The sequence below is a fragment of the Oncorhynchus kisutch genome, linkage group LG13, assembly GCF_002021735.2.
Source record: "Oncorhynchus kisutch isolate 150728-3 linkage group LG13, Okis_V2, whole genome shotgun sequence".
NCBI lineage: Eukaryota > Metazoa > Chordata > Actinopteri > Salmoniformes > Salmonidae > Oncorhynchus > Oncorhynchus kisutch.
The window spans coordinates 4561037-4581036 of record NC_034186.2 but is presented as its reverse complement, the minus strand read 5'-3'; the positions used below and the strand labels follow the sequence as shown (position 1 = coordinate 4581036).

The 20000-nt window shown below is 43.2% G+C and overlaps 1 protein-coding gene across 8 annotated transcripts in view; it reads left to right on the top strand.

Moving 5' to 3' along the window:
* Positions 1 to 94: 94 nt before the first annotated feature.
* Positions 95 to 20000, top strand: part of kif1aa (kinesin family member 1Aa) — a 177457-nt gene continuing 157551 nt past the window's right edge. For all 8 annotated transcript variants that reach the window (XM_031838199.1, XM_031838198.1, XM_031838196.1 and 5 more), the window contains exons 1-2: positions 95 to 556; positions 8447 to 8636. In XM_031838199.1, coding sequence (XP_031694059.1) covers positions 8531 to 8636 — 106 coding nt within the window. In that variant the 5' untranslated portion in view covers positions 95 to 556; positions 8447 to 8530. The remainder of the gene's footprint in view (positions 557 to 8446; positions 8637 to 20000) is intronic.

The following is a 20000-nucleotide window of genomic DNA, read 5'->3' as shown; positions in this document are numbered from 1 at the left end:
TCTCTCTCTCTGTCTCTCTCTCTCTTCTCTGCCTGGTGCTCAGCCCTCCCCCTCTCTGCTGCATTGATGCTGCTGCCACCTCCCTTGTGATGACATCATCGGCTCAGTATAGTTCAGCATCCTTCCTGTAGGCAGCAGCAGGCAGTCAACAGAACATAGACATTTTGTCTTCTAGGTAGTGGTGGAGCACACAACGCAAACCCTCCCTGGACCCCAGGCTATAGCAGGGTATCTAGGCTATACTAGAATATACCCTCTACCGGTGGTGTTATATCTGCCTTGTGTCTTCTTCCTGCTCTGAGGGAGGGGAGAAGAGAAGGGAGGTGGGCTGCCAGCTGGTCTGTGACAGTCAGACAGAGAGAGAGACACAGCCGGAGGAGAGGAGACTGGAGGCTGTGGAAACAAGACGAGAGAGAGAGAGACAGAGCCGGAGGAGAGGAGACTGGAGACTGTGGAAACAAGACGAGAGAGAGGAACTGGAATTGGGAGAAAGACGATTAACAGAGGAGGAGACCAGAGCAAACAAGCTTCTTCAACCGGACGGGGCATTGAAGAGGTAGGATCCATTGTTCTGGTACTAATGCAGTATTCATGGGGCAGTGTTTGTTTGGTGTTGCGTCTCCCGGGGCTGGGAAGGGAAGGGAGGAATGATTGTGATGGGGTGCGGTTATTGAGCTGTCAGCTCAGACCATGTAGGACAGATGGAAAAGTAGGGGCTTGAATATAATAGATCATTTTCTCTAGAACCTATTTATTATCATTTTGAGCTGGTTGACAATAAGAATTGCCCTGTCATTCAGGAGGTAGGCTAGGCAGCAAAATCAGTTGACAACCTCCTGAAGAATTATGCTTATTTATTAGGTTGCAAATTAATTGTGCCTATGGCCCGGCCCGACATTATACAATAGTCATGAATTATCCTGAAATGTCCATTTCAAATAGGCTACAGGGATGTGTTGTAGCCTACACTAGTAGAAAAAAAGGTGCTATCTAGAACCTAAAATGTCCCCATAGGAGAACCCTTTATGGTTCCAGGAAGAACAACATTTGTTTCTAGGTTGAACTCTTTTGGGTTCAATGTAGAACCCTCTGTGGAAAGGGTTCTACCTGGAACCCAAAAGGGTTCTACCTGGAACCAAAAAAGGGTTCTACCTGGAACAAAAAGGGTTCTCCTACGGGGACAGCCGAAGAACCTTTTTGGAACCCTTTTTCCTAAGAGTGTATGACAGAAATGATGCAGGGAGTACATTGTAGATAGGCTAACATATGATAAACTCATATGATGCATAGCCTGTGCATCTGAGTCTTATTTCACACAGCATCCTAACAGTAATAACAACGTTTTAAAAAAAATCTAAAAGCCTGTGTTAATAACCTCATTATTACAGTATTTCTATAAAATGGCAGTCAAATAGTCAAATGGACTACCCACCTCATGTCAGGTTAAGCCTACACGCAGGCCTAGCAGATAATAGCCTGGTGTTATGGTGATATTATGGTGATGTTATGGTGTTGTGGTGTTATGGTGATATTATGGTGTTATGGTGATATTATGGTGTTAAGGTGATATTATGGTGTTATGGTGATATTATGGTGTTATGGTGTTATGGTGATATTATGGTGTTATGGCGATATTATGGTGTTATGGTGATATTATGGTGTTATGGTGATATTATGGTGTTGTTGTGATATTATGGTGTTATGGTGATATTATGGTGTTATGGTGTTATGGTGTTATGGTGTTGTTGTGATATTATGGTGTTATGGTGTTATGGTGTTATGGTGATATTATGGTGTTATGGCGATATTATGGTATTATGGTGATATTATGGTGTTATGGTGATATTATGGTGTTATGGTGATATTGTGGTGTTATGGTGATATTATGGTGTTATGGTGATATTATGGTGTTATGGTGTTATGGTGATATTATGGTGTTATGGTGTTATGGTGTTATGGTGATATTATGGTGTTATGGTGTTATGGTGATATTATGGTGTTATGGTGTTATGGTGATATTATGGTGTTATGGTGTTATGGTGTTATGGTGATATTATTGTGTTATGGTGTTATGGTGTTATGGTGTTATGGTGTTATGGTGATATTATGGTGTTATGGTGTTATGGTGTTATGGTGATATTATGGTGTTATGGTGTTATGGTGATATGGTGATATTATGGTGTTATAAATCAAATCAAATTTTATTTGTCACATACACATGGTTAGCAGATGTTAATGCGAGTGTAGCGAAATGCTTGTGCTTCTAGTTCCGACAATGCAGTAATAACCAACAAGTAATCTAACTAACAATTCAAAAAAAACTACTGTCTTATACACAGTGTAAGGGGATAAAGAATATGTACATAAAGATATATGAATGAGTGATGGTACAGAGCAGCATAGGCAAGATACAGTAGATGGTATTGAGTACAGTATATACATATGAGATGAGTATGTAAACAAAGTGGCATAGTTAAAGTGGCTAGTGACACATGTATTACATAAGGATGCAGTCGATGATATAGAGTACAGTATATACGTATACATATGAGATATGTGACATTATGGTGTTATGGTGATATTGTGGTGTTATGGTGATATTATGGTGTTATTATGGTGATGTTATGGTGTTATGGTGTTATGGTGTTACTATGGTGTTATGGTGATATTATGGTGATAGTATGATGTTATGGTGTTATGGTGTTATGGTGATATTATGGTGTTATTATGGTGATATTATGGTGTTATGTTGATATTATGGTGTTATGGTGATATTATGGTGTTATGGTGATATGGTGATATTATGGTGTTATGGTGATATTATGGTGATATGGTGATGTTATGGTGTATTATGGTGTTATGGTGATATTATGGTGATGTTATTGTGATATGGTGATATTATGGTGTTATGTTGATATTATGGTGTTATGGTGATATTATGGTATTATGGTGATATTATGGTGATATGGTGATGTTATGGTGTATTATGGTGTTATGGTGATATTATGGTGATGTTATTGTGATATGGTGATATTATGGTGTTATGTTGATATTATGGTGTTATGGTGATATTATGGTATTATGTTGATATTATGGTGTTATGGTGATATTATGGTATTATGGTGATATTATGGTGTTATGGTGATATTGTGGTGTTATGGTGATATTGTGGTGTTATGGTGTTATGGTGATATTATGGTGATGTTATGGTGATATTATGGTGTTATGGTGATATTATGGTGTTATGGTGATATTATGGTGTTATGGTGGGAATCGATTACATTGATTCCATTTAAAAAAACATTTTTTTATACCATACTCAGTAAAATATTAATAGTCTAGGTTATATTTGGATATGGGAATGGTTTAACATTGGGAACTGGTTGGGTAACTTGAAGGCTATTTATATCCTGATTTGTGTTCCGGACACCATTGGGGGCAGCCAATGAGGAGAAAGGAACTACGCCTTGTGTGACGGTGCAGTTTTTACACCAACCACCATCAAGGTGATATTGGTGTTTTTACCTATATGTTATAGGCCTATTAGTATTGTGCTTATGATTCTATACGTCAAATCCGAACATTATTTTAGATATTTTGTCAAACAGTAGGTCATATTAATGACGCGAACAGGGAGGCTGGTGAATTATTGTTCACTATTATAATGACTTTTAATGGTTTTTCATTGATATCAACAGCACACAAACACATCTCCAAATATTGTATGTCAAAATACACTGTGAAATTCAATATATTCCCTTACAGAGACAGCTGAGCATGTAATCCTACTGTATGTAACTCATTGATAACTAATTGCTATAGAAATATGATTATATCCTATCCTACTGTACGTAACTCATCCAGACATTATTTATACCCATAGGTCCTGTATTCTCCCGGTCCTGAACCCTGGTCTGCTCTGTGTCTGTTGTGACTGACTGGTCTGCTCTGTGTCTGTTGTGACTGACTGACGGACTGGTCTGCTCTGTGTCTGTTGTGACTGACTGGTCTAGTCTATGTCTGTTGTGACTGACTGGTCTGCTCTGTGTCTGTTGTGACTGACTGACTGACTGGTCTGCTCTGTGTCTGTGTCTGTTGTGACTGACTGGTCTGCTCTGTGTCTGTTGTGACTGACTGGTCTGCTCTGTGTCTGTTGTGACTGACGGACTGGTCTAGTCTTTGTCTGTTGTGACTGACTGGTCTAGTCTATGTCTGTTGTGACTGACTGGTCTGCTCTGTGTCTGTTGTGACTGACTGACTGAATGGTCTAGTCTATGTCTGTTGTGACTGACTGGTCTGCTCTGTGTCTGTTGTGACTGACTGACTGACTGACTGGTCTAGTCTGTGTCTGTTGTGACTGACGGACTGGTCTAGTCTGTGTCTGTTGTGACTGACTGGTCTAGTCTTTGTCTGTTGTGACTGACTGGTCTAGTCTATGTCTGTTGTGACTGACTGGTCTGCTCTGTGTCTGTTGTGACTGACTGGTCTGCTCTGTGTCTGTTGTGACTGACTGACTGGTCTAGTCTATGTCTGTTCTGACTGACTGGTCTAGTCTGTGTCTGTTGTGACTGACTGGTCTAGTCTATGTCTGTTGTGACTGACTGGTCTAGTCTATGTCTGTTGTGACTGACTGACTGACTGACTGTCTGGCTGACTGGCTGACTGACTCACTGATTGACTGACTGACTGATTGACTTACTGACTGATTGACTGACTGACTGATTGACTGACTGATTGACTGGTCTGTCTCTGTGTTATTGGGCTAATGTGACTGGCTGGCTGACTGACTGACTGATTGACTGATTGAGTGATTGACTGACTGGTCTGTCTCTGTGTCATTGGACTAGTGTGACTGGCTGGCTGACTGACTGACTGATTGACTGACTGGTCTGTCTCTGTGTTATTGGGCTAGTGTGACTGGCTGGCTGACTGACTGACTGATTGATTGACTGACATTGACTGACTGACTGGTCTGTCTCTGTGTCATTGGACCAGGGTAATCCTAGGAAGCGGCCTGTCATTCAGCTGTGGCTGCACTTCTATTGTTGCCACTAGGCTAGATTCCCATCTCCCCTCGGCTGGAGCTGACCATGCATGCTCCTTTCATGAGACAGCCACACAGTCAGGCGCCCTCTATTGTAGCCCACTGGTGGGGGTCTGGACCAGGGGATGTGAGGCCTTGTTTGTACACAGATGGATTTAATTGAATGACAGGTCATAGTCTCTCGTGATTAAACACAAATTAAGTAGCTGGCCAGTTGATTTGAGATTTGGGTCTGGGTTCTGAGATTAGACAGGTTCAGTTGTCACTCATTTTCCTTCCTTCCTTTCTCTCTCTCTCTCTCAATTTAATTCAATTTAAGACATTTCAAATGTCATATTATGTCTATATACATTGTTGTAGCGATGTGCAAAGAGTTCAACTACAAAAGGGAAGATAAATCAATATGGCAACAGGTCACAAATCTTGCTGCTGTGATGGTACACTGTGGTATTTCACCCAGTAGATATGGGAGTTTATTGGATGTGTTGTTGAATTATTTTTGGGTCTGTGTAATCTGAGGGAAGTCCAGTGCCTTTGGGAATGTATTCAGACCCCCTTTTACCACATTTTGTTAGGTTACTGCGTTATTCTAAAATGTATTTAAATTCTCCCCATCAATCTAAATACAATACCCCATAATGACACAATACCCCATAATGACCTACTACCCCATAATGACTCAATACCCCATAATGACTCACTACCCCATAATGACTCAATACCCCATAATGACCTACTACCCCATAATGACTCAATACCCCATAATGACTCACTACCCTATAATGACTCACCACCCCATAATGACTCACTACCCCATAACGACTCACTGCCCCATAATGACTCACTACCCCATAATGACTCACTGCCCCATAATGACTCACTGCCCCATAATGACTCACTACCCCATAATGACTCTCTACCCCATAATGACTCAATACTCCTCACTATGGGGTAGTGAGTCATTATTGGGTAGTGAGTCATTATGGGGGGTTGTGTCATTATGGGGTATTGAGTCATTATGGGGTAGTGAGTCATTATGGGGTGTTGTGTCATTATGGGGTATTGTGTCATTATGGGGTAGTGTGTCATTATGGGGTAGTGCATCATTATGGGGTAGTGTGTCATTATGGGGTATTGTGTCATTATGGGGTATTGTGTCATTATGGGTAGTGTGTCATTATGGGCTATTGTGTCATTATGGGGTATTGTGTCATTATGGGGTATTGTGTCATTATGGGGTAGTGTGTCATTATGGGGTGTTATGTCATTATGGGGTACTGTGTCATTATGGGGTATTGTGTCATTATGGGGTAGTGTGTCATTATGGGGTAGTGTGTCATTATGGGCTATTGTGTCATTATGGGCTATTGTGTCATTATGGGCTATTGTGTCATTATGGGGTACTGTGTCATTATGGGGTAGTGTGTCATTATGGGGTAGTGTGTCATTATGGGGTAGTGTGTCATTATGGGCTATTGTGTCATTATGGGGTATTGTGTCATTATGGGGTATTGTGTCATTATGGGCTATTGTGTCATTATGGGCTATTGTGTCATTATGGGCTATTGTGTCATTATGGGGTATCCATTTTAGAATAAGGCTGTAATGTAACAAAATGTGGACAAAGTCAAGGGGTCTGGAAACTTTCCGAAGGCACTCTATGTGTCTCTAATATGATCATACATTGGGCAGGAGGTTAGGATGTGCAGCTCAGTTTCCACCTCGTTTTGTGGGCAGTGTGTACATAGCCTGTCTTCTCTTGAGAGCCAGGTCTGCCTACGATGGCCTTTCTCAATAGCAAGGCTTATAGATATATAGATTATAGATTTGAGAGTGCTCGATGACTCTCGGAGGAGTAGGTTGGACGGACAGAGCAGAGGGAGGGAGTCTACATCTTTAGTGATCAAGGATCTTAGCTACTGTAGCTGAACTAATGTAATTTATGAGCTTTATCCTTCCAGGAGAAGAGGTTTCTTGAATCACTATACTTCCTTCCTGTTTACCTTCATGGAAACGCAGCAGAAGGGCTCTGTGATCTGACATGCGGGCCAAATGGCACCCTATTGCCTTTATAGTGCACTACTTTTGATTAGAGACCCCTATGGGGCCCTGGTCTAAAGTAGTGCACTTCATAGGGAATAGGATGCCATTTGGGATGCAGGAACCCTGGTGTAATAGTAGTGCAAAGTCACGCAAGATGAACACAAAACACTGTGGAGTTACAGTATAATGTTTACGACAAGGTCACACCATGGAGCTACAGTATAATGTTTACGACAAGGTCACACCATGGAGCTACAGTATAATGTTTACGACAAGGTCACACCATGGAGCTACAGTATAATGTTTACGACAAGGTCACACCATGGACTAACAGTATAATGTTTACAACAAGGTCACACCATGGAGAAACAGTATAATGTTTACGACAAGGTCACACCATGGAGCTACAGTATAATGTTTACAACAAGGTCACACCATGGAACTACAGTATAATGTTTACAACAAGGTCACACCATAGAGCTACAGTATAATGTTTACAACAAGGTCACACCATGGAGCTACAGTATAATGTTTACAACAAGGTCACACCATGGAGCTACAGTATAATGTTTACAACAAGGTCACACCATAGAGCTACAGTATAATGTTTACGACAAGGTCACACCATGGAGCTACAGTATAATGTTTACGACAAGGTCACACCATGGAGCTACAGTGTAATGTTTACGACAAGGTCACACCATGGAGCTACAGTATAATGTTTACGACAAGGTCACACCATGGAGCTACAGTATAATGTTTACGAGAAGGTCACACGATGGAGAAACAGTATAATGTTTACGACAAGGTCACACCATGGAGCTACAGTATAATGTATACGACAAGGTCACACCATGGAGCTACAGTATAATGTTTACGACAAGGTCACACCATGGAGCTACAGTATAATGTTTACAACAAGGTCACACCATGGAGCTACAGTATAATGTTTACAACAAGGTCACACCATGGAGCTACAGTATAATGTTTACAACAAGGTCACACCATGGAGCTACAGTATAATGTTTACAACAAGGTCACACCATGGAGCTACAGTATAATGTTTACAACAAGGTCACACCATGGAGCTACAGTATAATGTTTACAACAAGGTCACACCATGGAGCTACAGTATAATGTTTACGATTCTTAGCGTTGCTCTATTTGACTCTGTGGTGATCAACAGGAAACCAATCGTAAGGTTCAGTCACAGTAATAGGGTATAACTATATCACATCAATACTAAAAACAGAGACCGTGTTGATAGCAGTGAGAAAAGCTCACAGATAGTTAACGTTAACACACACAGGATTTGACCTTTTCTACTGTTCATTTTCTACTGTTCGTTTTCTTTTACAGGTGTTGCTTTCCATCTCCCAGGCCCTGTGTTTGGGCCCGTTTTGAGAGGCGCTCCGAGCAGGCTGGTCCCAGGCAGGAGGCACCATGTCCGGGGCCTCTGTGAAGGTGGCGGTGCGGGTCCGCCCCTTCAACTCCAGAGAGATGGGGAAGGACAGCAAATGCATCATCCAGATGTCAGGAAACACAACCAGTGAGTATCACGCACACACACACACACACACATACACACACACACACACACACACACACACACACCTTTCTAAAAGTAGGGTTCTACATGGAACCAAAAATGGTTCTCCGCTGATCCAAAAGGGTTTATCCTACGGGAACCCTGTTTTCTAAGTGTGTAGTAATTAATTTAATGTGGCAGCATAAGATCATGTGATTTTGACTTTGAGGGCAGTGTCTGGTACCTGTTTTTAGAGATTGGGTTCAGAGGAGGCTGGTGGGAGGATCTATAGGAGGACGGGTTCATTGTAATTGCCATGTGCTTGATCCTGTCCCAATAATTCCATTCCAGCCATTACATCCTCCTATAGCTCCCTCCCACCAGCCTCTTCTGATTGGTTTCCATATGGTTAGTGAAAGGATTGTATTTGGGGCCTACAACATTATGTTCTATGCTAGAGTAGCTTTGCATTGTGCAGTTAGGAAACTATAATGATCAACGTTAATGTTTCTAGAAATAATATGAACCTGAGACGCTAGAATAGGCTTTCATATCTACACATCTGTCTGTACCTTTGAGGAATTTATTGAGGCTGAAGTTGAGATTTTGCTGGTCAGCCACCTCTGTCTTGTGTATTTGTGCTCCTTGGGATAGCAGGGTTTAAAAAAATATATATGTATTTGACCTTTATTTAACTAGGCAATGACAGCCTAGGAACAATGGGTTAACTGCCTTGTTCAGGGGCAGAACGACAGATTTTTACCTTGTCAGCTCGGGGATTCGATTTAGCAACCTTTCGGTTACAAGTCCAAGGCTCTAACCACTAGCCTACCTGCTGGCCCATGTTAAGGTATGGAGAGGCCAAAGACATGGTGGTGAGGAGACTGGAGAGAGACTTGATATCCTGTCTGTTCAGTAAGGTAAAGCCACTGATATCCAGTCTGTTCAGTAAGGTAAAGCCACTGATATCCAATCTGTTCAGTAAGGTAAAGCCACTGATATCCAGTCTGTTCAGTAAGGTAAAGCCACTGATATCCCGTCTGTTCAGTAAGGTAAAGCCACTGATATCCCATCTGTTCAGTAAGGTAAAGCCACTGATATCCCGTCTGTTCAGTAAGGTAAAGCCACTGATATCCAGTCTGTTCAGTAGGGTAAAGCCACTGATATCCAGTCTGTTCAGTAAGGTAAAGCCACTGATATCTAGTCTGTTCAGTAAGGTAAAGCCACTGATATCCAGTCTGTTCAGTAAGGTAAAGCCACTGATATCCCGTCTGTTCAGTAAGGTAAAGCCACTGATATCCCGTCTGTTCAGTAGGGTAAAGCCACTGATATCCAGTCTGTTCAGTAAGGTAAAGCCACTGATATCCCATCTGTTCAGTAAGGTAAAGCCACTGATATCCAGTCTGTTCAGTAAGGTAAAGCCAATGATATCCAGTCTGTTCAGTAAGGTAAAGCCACTGATATCCAGTCTGTTCAGTAAGGTAAAGCCACTGATATCCCATCTGTTCAGTAAGGTAAAGCCACTGATATCCAGTCTGTTCAGTAAGGTAAAGCCACTGATATCCAGTCTGTTCAGTAAGGTAAAGCCACTGATATCCAGTCTGTTCAGTAAGGTAAAGCCACTGATATCCCATCTGTTCAGTAAGGTAAAGCCACTGATATCCAGTCTGTTCAGTAAGGTAAAGCCACTGATATCCAGTCTGTTCAGTAAGGTAAAGCCACTGATATCCCATCTGTTCAGTAAGGTAAAGCCACTGATATCCAGTCTGTTCAGTAAGGTAAAGCCACTGATATCCCGTCTGTTCAGTAAGGTAAAGCCACTGATATCCCGTCTGTTCAGTAAGGTAAAGCCACTGATATCCATCTGTTCAGTAAGGTAAAGCCACTGATATCCAGTCTGTTCAGTAAGGTAAAGCCACTGATATCCATCTGTTCAGTAAGGTAAAGCCACTGATATCCAGTCTGTTCAGTAGGGTAAAGCCACTGATATGCAGTCTGTTCAGTAAGGTAAAGCCACTGATATCCAGTCTGTTCAGTAAGGTAAAGCCACTGATATCCAGTCTGTTCAGTAAGGTAAAGCCACTGATATCCCATCTGTTCAGTAAGGTAAAGCCACTGATATCCCGTCTGTTCAGTAAGGTAAAGCCACTGATATCCCATCTGTTCAGTAAGGTAAAGCCATCGGTCAATAATAGATGAGCCGTCCTAAAATATTTACCGATTGGTCTAATTTAGCTGTGAGGTTTTCATCCCGACATTGACTGACACTGGATTGATTGTGACCGAAAAAAAAGGTTGCCTATAATTTTAGAAAGAGCCAATTCTACATTTTCACCTCACTTAAAACATCACATTTGGTCTAACAAAAAAAGTGCATTTTCATCATAAATCCTGTAATGAAAGTGTCTGCCCTTCCCTTCCCTTGCCCCTGTGCCCTCACTGGGGCCTGTTGCTGTGATGAGTGAACCACTTTCCTCTCCCCCAGTCGCTCGAGAGAAAAACAAGTTCTGATCGTATTACATTTCAAAATGCGCAATTGCGTGAAAAAACACAGCTTTGTCCTTTTGTTCTTGTCAAGGAGAGGAGGGTCTCAGCTTTCTGGAGGTATCAGCTCAATATTCAGCTCAATAGAAACTATTTTCAAATCTAGATATTTGATATGGCTTTGAGATATGGGGCAGCACACGGGCGAAATGCGCACCTGCCATTGTGAGGGTAGAGGCCTTGTCACGTTCTGACCTTAGTTCCTTTGTTTTATCTTTGTTTTGGTATGGTCCGGGCGTGATTTGGGGTGGGCATGTTCTTTTTTCTATAATTTGGGATTTCTGTGTTTGGCCTGGTATGGTTCTCATTCAGAGGCAGTTGTCAATCTGTTGTCCCTGATTGAGAACCATTCTTAGGTAGCCTGGTTTCACCTTTGAGTTGTGGGTGATTATTTTCTGTTCTGTGTTTTGCTGCACCGTTCAGGACTGTTCGTTTTTGTTGTTTTATTGTTTTTGTTCAAGTGTTCAGTATTCGTATTAAATACAATATGGACAATGCAGGTGTAGAAGCATGGTGGCTAGGAAAAACTCCCTGGAAAAGGCCAAAACCTAGGAAGAAACCTAGAGAGGAACCAGGCTATGAGGGGTGGACAGTCCTCTTCTGGCTGTGCCGGGTGGAGATTATAACAGAACATGGCCAAGATGTTAAAACGTTCATAGATGACCATCAGGGTCAAATAATAATAATCACAGTGGTTGTAGAGGGTGCAACGGGTCAGCACCTCAGGAGTAAATGTCAGTTGGCCTTTCATAGCCGATCATAAAGAGTATCTCTACCACTCCTGCTGTCTCTAGAGAGTTGAACATTTCAGGTCTGGGACAGGTAGCACATCTGGTGAACAGGTCAGGGTTCCATATCCGCAGGCAGAACAGTTGAAACTGGAGCAGCAGCACGGCCAGGTGGACTGGGGACAGCAAGGAGTCATCATGTCAGGTAGTCCTGACACATGGTCCTACGGCTCAGGTCCTCCGAGAGAGAGAGAAAGAAAGAAAGAAAGAGAGAAAGAGAGAATTAAAGAGAGCATACTTAAATTCACACAGGACACCGGATAAGACATGAGAAGTACTCCAGATATAACAAACTGACCATAGCCCCCCGACACAAACTACTGCAGCATAAATACTGGAGGCTGAGACAGGAGGGGTCAGAAGACACTGTGGCCCCATCCGAGGACACCCCCGGACAGGGCCAAACAGGAAGGATATAACCTCACCCACTTTGCCAAAGCACAGCCCCCACATCACTAGAGGGATATTTTCAACCACCAACTTACCATCCTGAGACAAGGCCGAGTATAGCCCACAAAGATCTCCGCCACGGCACAACCCAAGGGGGCACCAACCCAGACAGGAAGACCACGCCAGTGTCTCAACACACTCAAGTAACGCACCCCTCCTAGGGACAGCATGGAAGAGCACCAGTAAGCCAGTGACTCAGCCTCTGTAATAAGGTTAGAGGCAGAGAATCCCAGTGGAGAGAGGGGAACCGGCCAGGCAGAGACAGCAAGGGTGGCTCTTTGCTCCAGTGCCTTTCTGTTCACCTTCACACTCCTGGGCCAGACTACACTCAATCATATGACCCACTGAAGAGATGAGTCTTCAGTAGACTTAAAGGTTGAGACTGAGTTTGCGTCTCTCACATGGGTAGGCAGACCATTCCATATAAATGGAGCTCTATAGGAGAAAGCCCTGCCTCCAGCTGTTTTCTTAGAAATTCTAGGGACAATTAGGAGGCCTGCGTCTTGTGACCGTAGCGTACGTGTAGGTATGTACGGCAGGACCAAATCAGAGAGATAGGTAGGAGCAAGCCCATGTAATGCTTTGTAGGTTAGCAGTAAAACCTTGAAATCAGCCCTTGCCTTGACAGGAAGCCAGTCTAGGGGGGCTAGCACTGGAGTAATATGATATTTTTTTTTGGTTCTAGTCAGGATTCTAGCAGCCGTTTTTAGCACTAACTGAAGTTTTTTTAGTGCTTATCTGTGCAGCCTGAAAGTAGAGCATTGCAGTAGTCTAACCTCGAAGTAACAAAAGCATGGATACATTTTTCTGCATTATTTTTAGTCAGAAAGTTTCAGATTTTTGCAATGTTAAGTAGATGGAAAAAAGCTGTCCTTGAAACAGTCTTGATATGTTCGTCAAAAGAGAGATCAGGGTCCAGAGGAACGCGAGGTCCTTCACAGTTTTATTTGAGACGACTGTACAACCATCAAGAGTAATTGTCAGATTCAACAGAAGATCTCTTTGTTTCTTGGGCCCTAGAACAAGCATCTCTGTTTTGTCCGAGTTTAAAAGTAGAACGTTTGCAGCCATCCACTTCCTTATGTCTGAAACACAGGCTTCTAGCGAGGGCAATTTTGGGGCTTCATCATGTTTAATTGAAATGTACAGCTGTGTCATCCGCATAGCAGTGAAAGTTAACATTATGTTTTCAACTGACATCCCGAATGACATCCCTGCAATTTTTTGTGAAACAATAGTGGTCCTAAAACGGAACCTTGAGGAACACCGAAATTCACAGAGACAAACTGATACCTTTCCGACAGAAAATATCTAAACCAGGCCAGAACTTGTCCGTGTAGACCAATTTGGATTTCCAATCTCCGAAAGAATGTGGTGATCGATGATATCAAAAGCAGCACTAAGGTCTAGGAGCACGAGGACAGATGCAGAGCCTTGGTTTGATGCCATTAAAAGGTCATTTACCACCTTCACAAGTGCAGTCTCTGCTTTGATGGGGTCTAAAACCAGACTGAAGCATTTCATATACATTGTTTGTCTTCAGGAAGGCAGTGAGTTGCTGCGCAACAGCCTTTTCTAAAAATTTGGAGAACGCGTCTCCTTCCTGAGCGGTATGACGGCATAAAGTAGTAACATTATTTATCACAAACTGCGCAACACTTGTTATTAAGAACTTTTGGTTTATTTAATTGCATTTACCAGTTTACTGTCAATTTCTTCTTGTCTTTGTTTTGGAGATCATGTTCCCAGGTTTCTCTGTCATGTTTGATGTTTTGTGAACGTGCGTGCGTTGGTTTTGGAATACGGGAGTGAGGTTTTTAAAGTTCTATAAGATACTAATATCCACGTAAATTCCCATCACTGTTTATTGGGTTGGACTGGACCTGTCCAGACCATAATTACAGGTGAAAATCATTATATAATATTATACTGTACAAACAGCACCCAGATCAGGTGAAAACATCTCTCTTGTGCCTGTACCCTGCCTGTACCCTGCCTGTACCCTGCCTGTACACTCACTCCAGCAATTCTGTTTTTGATTGAGAAAGCCTCCAGAAAGCCTGAAGAGAAAACCCCTGATTGTACGACTGACGACAGCATGATAAATACAATCCCATTGAGAACATAAAGGGGTGTTAATGCCCTGGCATATGGTACCGGCCTCTGTCACAGGAGCCTAACCAGTAGAGAGAGGGAGTGTGATGGCCATCTGTGCAGCATAACCAGTAGAGAGAGAGAGTGATGGCCATCTGTGCAGCATAACCAGTAGAGAGAGGGAGTGATGGCCATCTGTGCAGCATAACCAGTAGAGAGAGAGAGTGATGGCCGTCCGTGCAGCATAACCAGTAGAGAGAGGGAGTGATGGCCGTATCTGCAGCATAACCAGTAGAGAGAGGGAGTGATGGCCATCTGTGCAGCATAACCAGTAGAGAGAGAGAGTGATGGCCGTCCGTGCAGCATAACCAGTAGAGAGAGAGAGTGATGGCCGTCCGTGCAGCATAACCAGTAGAGAGAGGGAGTGATGGCCGTATCTGCAGCATAACCAGTAGAGAGAGGGAGTGATGGCCATCTGTGCAGCATAACCAGTAGAGAGAGGGAGTGATGGCCATCTGTGCAGCATAACCAGTAGAGAGAGGGAGTGACGGCCATCTCTGCCAAGAGAACACAGAATTCTGCCATCTGTTCTGATTTAATCTTAGTTTGTGTCCCAAATTGCACCCTATTCCCTTTATAGCGCACTACTATTGACCAGAGCCCTATGGCACCCTATTCCCTATATAGAGCACTACTATTGACCAGGGCTGGTACCCAATTCCCTATATAGTGCACTACTTTAGACCAGAGGCCTATGGAACCCTATTCCCTTTATAGTGCACTACTTTTGACCAGGGTCCTTTGTTTACATTCTTTACAGTCGTTAGGGAGTCGGCAACAACAAAAAGACAACACTCGTTCGGGATGCTGACGCCACTATTTCACTTCACAGACCTTGCATATCTGCAGGCACCACAGCCCAGCTTGGCTTCTCTGGTAATGACTTAAAGATTAACGGTAATGTGTTTATTTTACCAGAAGGCAAGATATCATGTGTGGTGTAACAGCGTCTCACAGTACAGTGGATTCATTGTAGCCTGGTCCCAGACCCTATACCTCACCAATAGAGGCTATATCTATACTGCACCATTAGAGGCTATATCAAAACTGCACCAATAGAGGCTATATCAAAACTGCACCAATAGAGGCTACATCTAGACTGCACCAATAGAGTCTATATCTATACTGCACCAATAGAGGATACATCTAGACTGCACCAATAGAGTCTATATCTATACTGCACCAATAGAGTCTATATCTATACTGCACCAATAGAGTCTATATCTACATTGCACCAATAGAGGCTGTATCTATACTGCACCAAGAGGCTATATCTACACTGCACCAATAGAGACTATATCTATACTGCACAAAAGTACATCCTTAGGGAAAAAGGTGCTATCTAGAATCTAAAAGGGTTTTTCGGAGGTCCTCATAGGGGAACCCTTTTTAGTTCCAGTTAGAACCCTTTTTAGTTCCATGCAGAACCCTTCAAACAGAGTGTTCTACCTGGAACCCTAAAGGGTTCTACATGGAACCAAAAAGGGTTCTCTTATGGGGACAGCCGAATAACCATTTTGGAACCCTTTTTTCTAAGAGCACTGTATCGGGAAAAGGGTGTGATTTTGGACGTAGCCTCAGTGTGGTCTGAGTAGCTCCTCTGCAGCACAGAATACAGATTGGAAGGGGGGGGGGGGGGGGTTCATGGGAGTTCAACAGACCAAATGGGGCACATCATCGATATTTAATGCTAGATTACCTGCGAGAACATTCTGGTTGGTGTGCCAGGGTGCATTTAATGTGCCATCATCTCTCTCTACCCTCTCTGAATTTAGCTGTTTGAGTGTATGAGCTCTTTACTTACGTCGACAATTAAATGTACCACGTCATCAGAAACACATCTACTTGACTTAATAACCTCTTGAAACTAGGGGGCACTATACAAGATTAAATCATTTCTGTTTCAGGGCCCTATGGAAAATGTACCAAATCAGCAGTATTCTAAACTCTCCTCCTCAGACATACTTTCATCAGATCAGACCTGATACGAACATCCTAACACCACTCTCTTCAGAGACACTGGTCCTCTCCAGCACATTGTTCTCTGCCAATAATGAGTCAATGGACCTGGTTGGTCCTCTCCAGCACATTGTTCTCTGTTGCATCCTAAATTATCCCCTATTCCCTTAATAACGTACACTCTTAGAAAAAAAGGGTTCCAAAAGGGTTCTTCGGCTGTCCCCATAGGAGAACAATTTTTGTTTCCGTGGAGAATCCTTTTTTGGGGTTTCTACGTGGAACCAAAAGGGTTCTTCCACTGTCCCGATAGGAGAACCATTTTTGTTTCCGTGGAGAATCCTTTTTTGGGGTTTCTACGTGGAACCAAAAGGGTTCTTCCGCTGTCCCCATAGGACAACAATTTTTGTTTCCGTGGAGAATCCTTTTTGGGGGTTTCTACGTGGAACCAAAAAGGTTCTCCTATGATGACAGCTGAAGAACCATTACAGGTTCTAGATTTGGATTCTAAGAGCGTACTGGTCCAAAGTAATGCACTATGTAGGGAAACAGGTGCCTTTTGGGAGTCAGCCTTAGCATATTGTTCTGTGTTCATACTGAGTCAATGGGGCTGGCTGCTTAGCTGCTTGGCTGCTGGGGATGTGGGGTCTGTATGGAGGATGATGTCATGACAGACAGAACCCCCACCCCCCCCCCTGCATGGTAACAGTGCCTGGAGACTGGACGGGGGCCAGCGAGAGGGTTGGGGGGGGGGATCTTTTGTGCATCTCTGTCTCTGCTTTGTGCTCCTTGATGGCTAGAGATTGTTCAATAGGCTAGTTCCCACAAACCACAAGAATGGCAGTGAGCTAAGTGAGTGACTGGGATAGCTGGAGTGATTCAGGCTTGGAGGTTTGATTAGGATGCTGAGGATGGAATTGAAGGTTTGATTAGGATGCTGGGGGGGCTATCCCTCTCTGTCAGTGATCAGACTATATACCCCCCTCTCTGTCAGTGTTCAGACTATATACCTCTCTGTCAGTGATCAGACTATATACCCCCCTCTCTGTCAGTGATCAGACTATATACCTCTCTGTCAGTGATCAGACTATATACCCCCCTCTCTGTCAGTGATCAGACTATATACCCCACTCTCTGTCAGTGTTCAGACTATATACCTCTCTGTCAGTGTTCAGACTATATACCTCTCTGTCAGTGTTCAGACTATATACCCCCCTCTCTGTCAGTGATCAGACTATATACCCCCCTCTCTGTCAGTGATCAGACTATATACCCCCCTCTCTGTCAGTCTTCAGACTATATACCTCTCTGTCAGTGGTCAGACTATATACCCCCCTCTCTGTCAGTGTTCAGACTATATACCCCCCTCTCTGTCAGTGATGAGACAATATACCCCCCTCTCTGTCAGTGATCAGACTATATACCCCACTCTCTGTCAGTGTTCAGACTATATACCTCTCTGTCAGTGTTCAGACTATATACCCCCCTCTCTGTCAGTGATCAGACTATATACCCCCCTCTCTGTCAGTGTTCAGACTATATACCTCTCTGTCAGTGATCAGACTATATACCCCCCTCTCTGTCAGTGATCAGACTATATACCCCCCTCTCTGTCAGTGATCAGACTATATACCCCCCTCTCTGTCAGTGATCAGACTATATACCCCCCTCTCTGTCAGTGATCAGACTATATACCCCCCTCTCTGTCAGTGATCAGACTATATACCCCCCTCTCTGTCAGTGATCAGACTATATACCCCCCTCTCTGTCAGTGTTCAGACTATATACCCCCCTCTCTGTCAGTGATCAGACTATATACCTCTCTGTCAGTGTTCAGACTATATACCCCCCTCTCTGTCAGTGATCAGACTATATACCTCTCTGTCAGTGTTCAGACTACATACCCCCCTCTCTGTCAGTGATCAGACTATATACCTCTCTGTCAGTGATCAGACTATATACCTCTCTGTCAGTGATCAGACTATATACCTCTCTGTCAGTGATCAGACTATATACCTCTCTGTCAGTGATCAGACTATATACCTCTCTGTCAGTGTTCAGACTATATACCTCTCTGTCAGTGATCAGACTATATACCCCCCTCTCTGTCTGTGATCAGACTATATACCCCCCCTCTCTGTCAGTGTTCAGACTATATACCTCTCTGTCAGTGATCAGACTATATACCCCCCTCTCTGTCAGTGATCAGACTATATACCCCCCCTCTCTGTCAGTGATCAGACTATAACCCCCCTCTCTGTCAGTGATCAGACTATATACCTCTCTGTCAGTGTTCAGACTATATACCCCCCTCTCTGTCAGTGATCAGACTATATACCTCTCTGTCAGTGATCAGACTATATACCCCCCTCTCTGTCAGTGTTCAGACTATATACCCCCCTCTCTGTCAGTGTTCAGACTATATACCTCTCTGTCAGTGATCAGACTATATACCTCCCTCTCTGTCAGTGTTCAGACTATATACCTCCCTCTCTGTCAGTGTTCAGACTATATACCCCCCTCTCTGTCAGTGATCAGACTATATACCTCTCTGTCAGTGATCAGACTATATACCCCCCTCTCTGTCAGTGTTCAGACTATATACCCCCCTCTCTGTCAGTGTTCAGACTATATACCTCTCTGTCAGTGATCAGACTATATACCCCCCTCTCTGTCAGTGATCAGACTATATACCCCCCTCTCTGTCAGTGATCAGACTATATACCCCCCTCTCAGTCAGTGTTCAGACTATATACCTCCCTTTCTGTCAGTGTTCAGACTATATACCTCCCTCTCTGTCAGTGTTCAGACTATATACCCCCCTCTCTGTCAGTGATCAGACTATATACCTCTCTGTCAGTGATCAGACTATATACCCCCCTCTCTGTCAGTGTTCAGACTATATACCCCCCTCTCTGTCAGTGTTCAGACTATATACCCCCCTCTCTGTCAGTGATCAGACTATATACCCCCCTCTCTGTCAGTGATCAGACTATATACCCCCCTCTCTGTCAGTGATCAGACTATATACCTCTCTGTCAGTGTTCAGACTATATACCCCCCTCTCTGTCAGTGTTCAGACTATATACCCCCCTCTCTGTCAGTGATCAGACTATATACCTCTCTGTCAGTGTTCAGACTATATACCCTCCTCTCAGTGATCAGACTATATACCCCCCTCTCTGTCAGTGTTCAGACTATATACCCCCCTCTCTGTCAGTGTTCAGACTATATACCTCCCTCTCTGTCAGTGTTCAGACTATATACCTCCCTCTCTGTCAGTGTTCAGACTATATACCTCCCTCTCTGTCAGTGTTCAGACTATATACATAACTACAACTACAATATAACTACAACTACAACTACAATATAACTACAACTACAACATAACTATAACTACAACTACAACATAACTACAACTACAACATAACTACAACATAACTACCACTACAACATAACTACAACTACAACATAACTACCACTACAACATAAC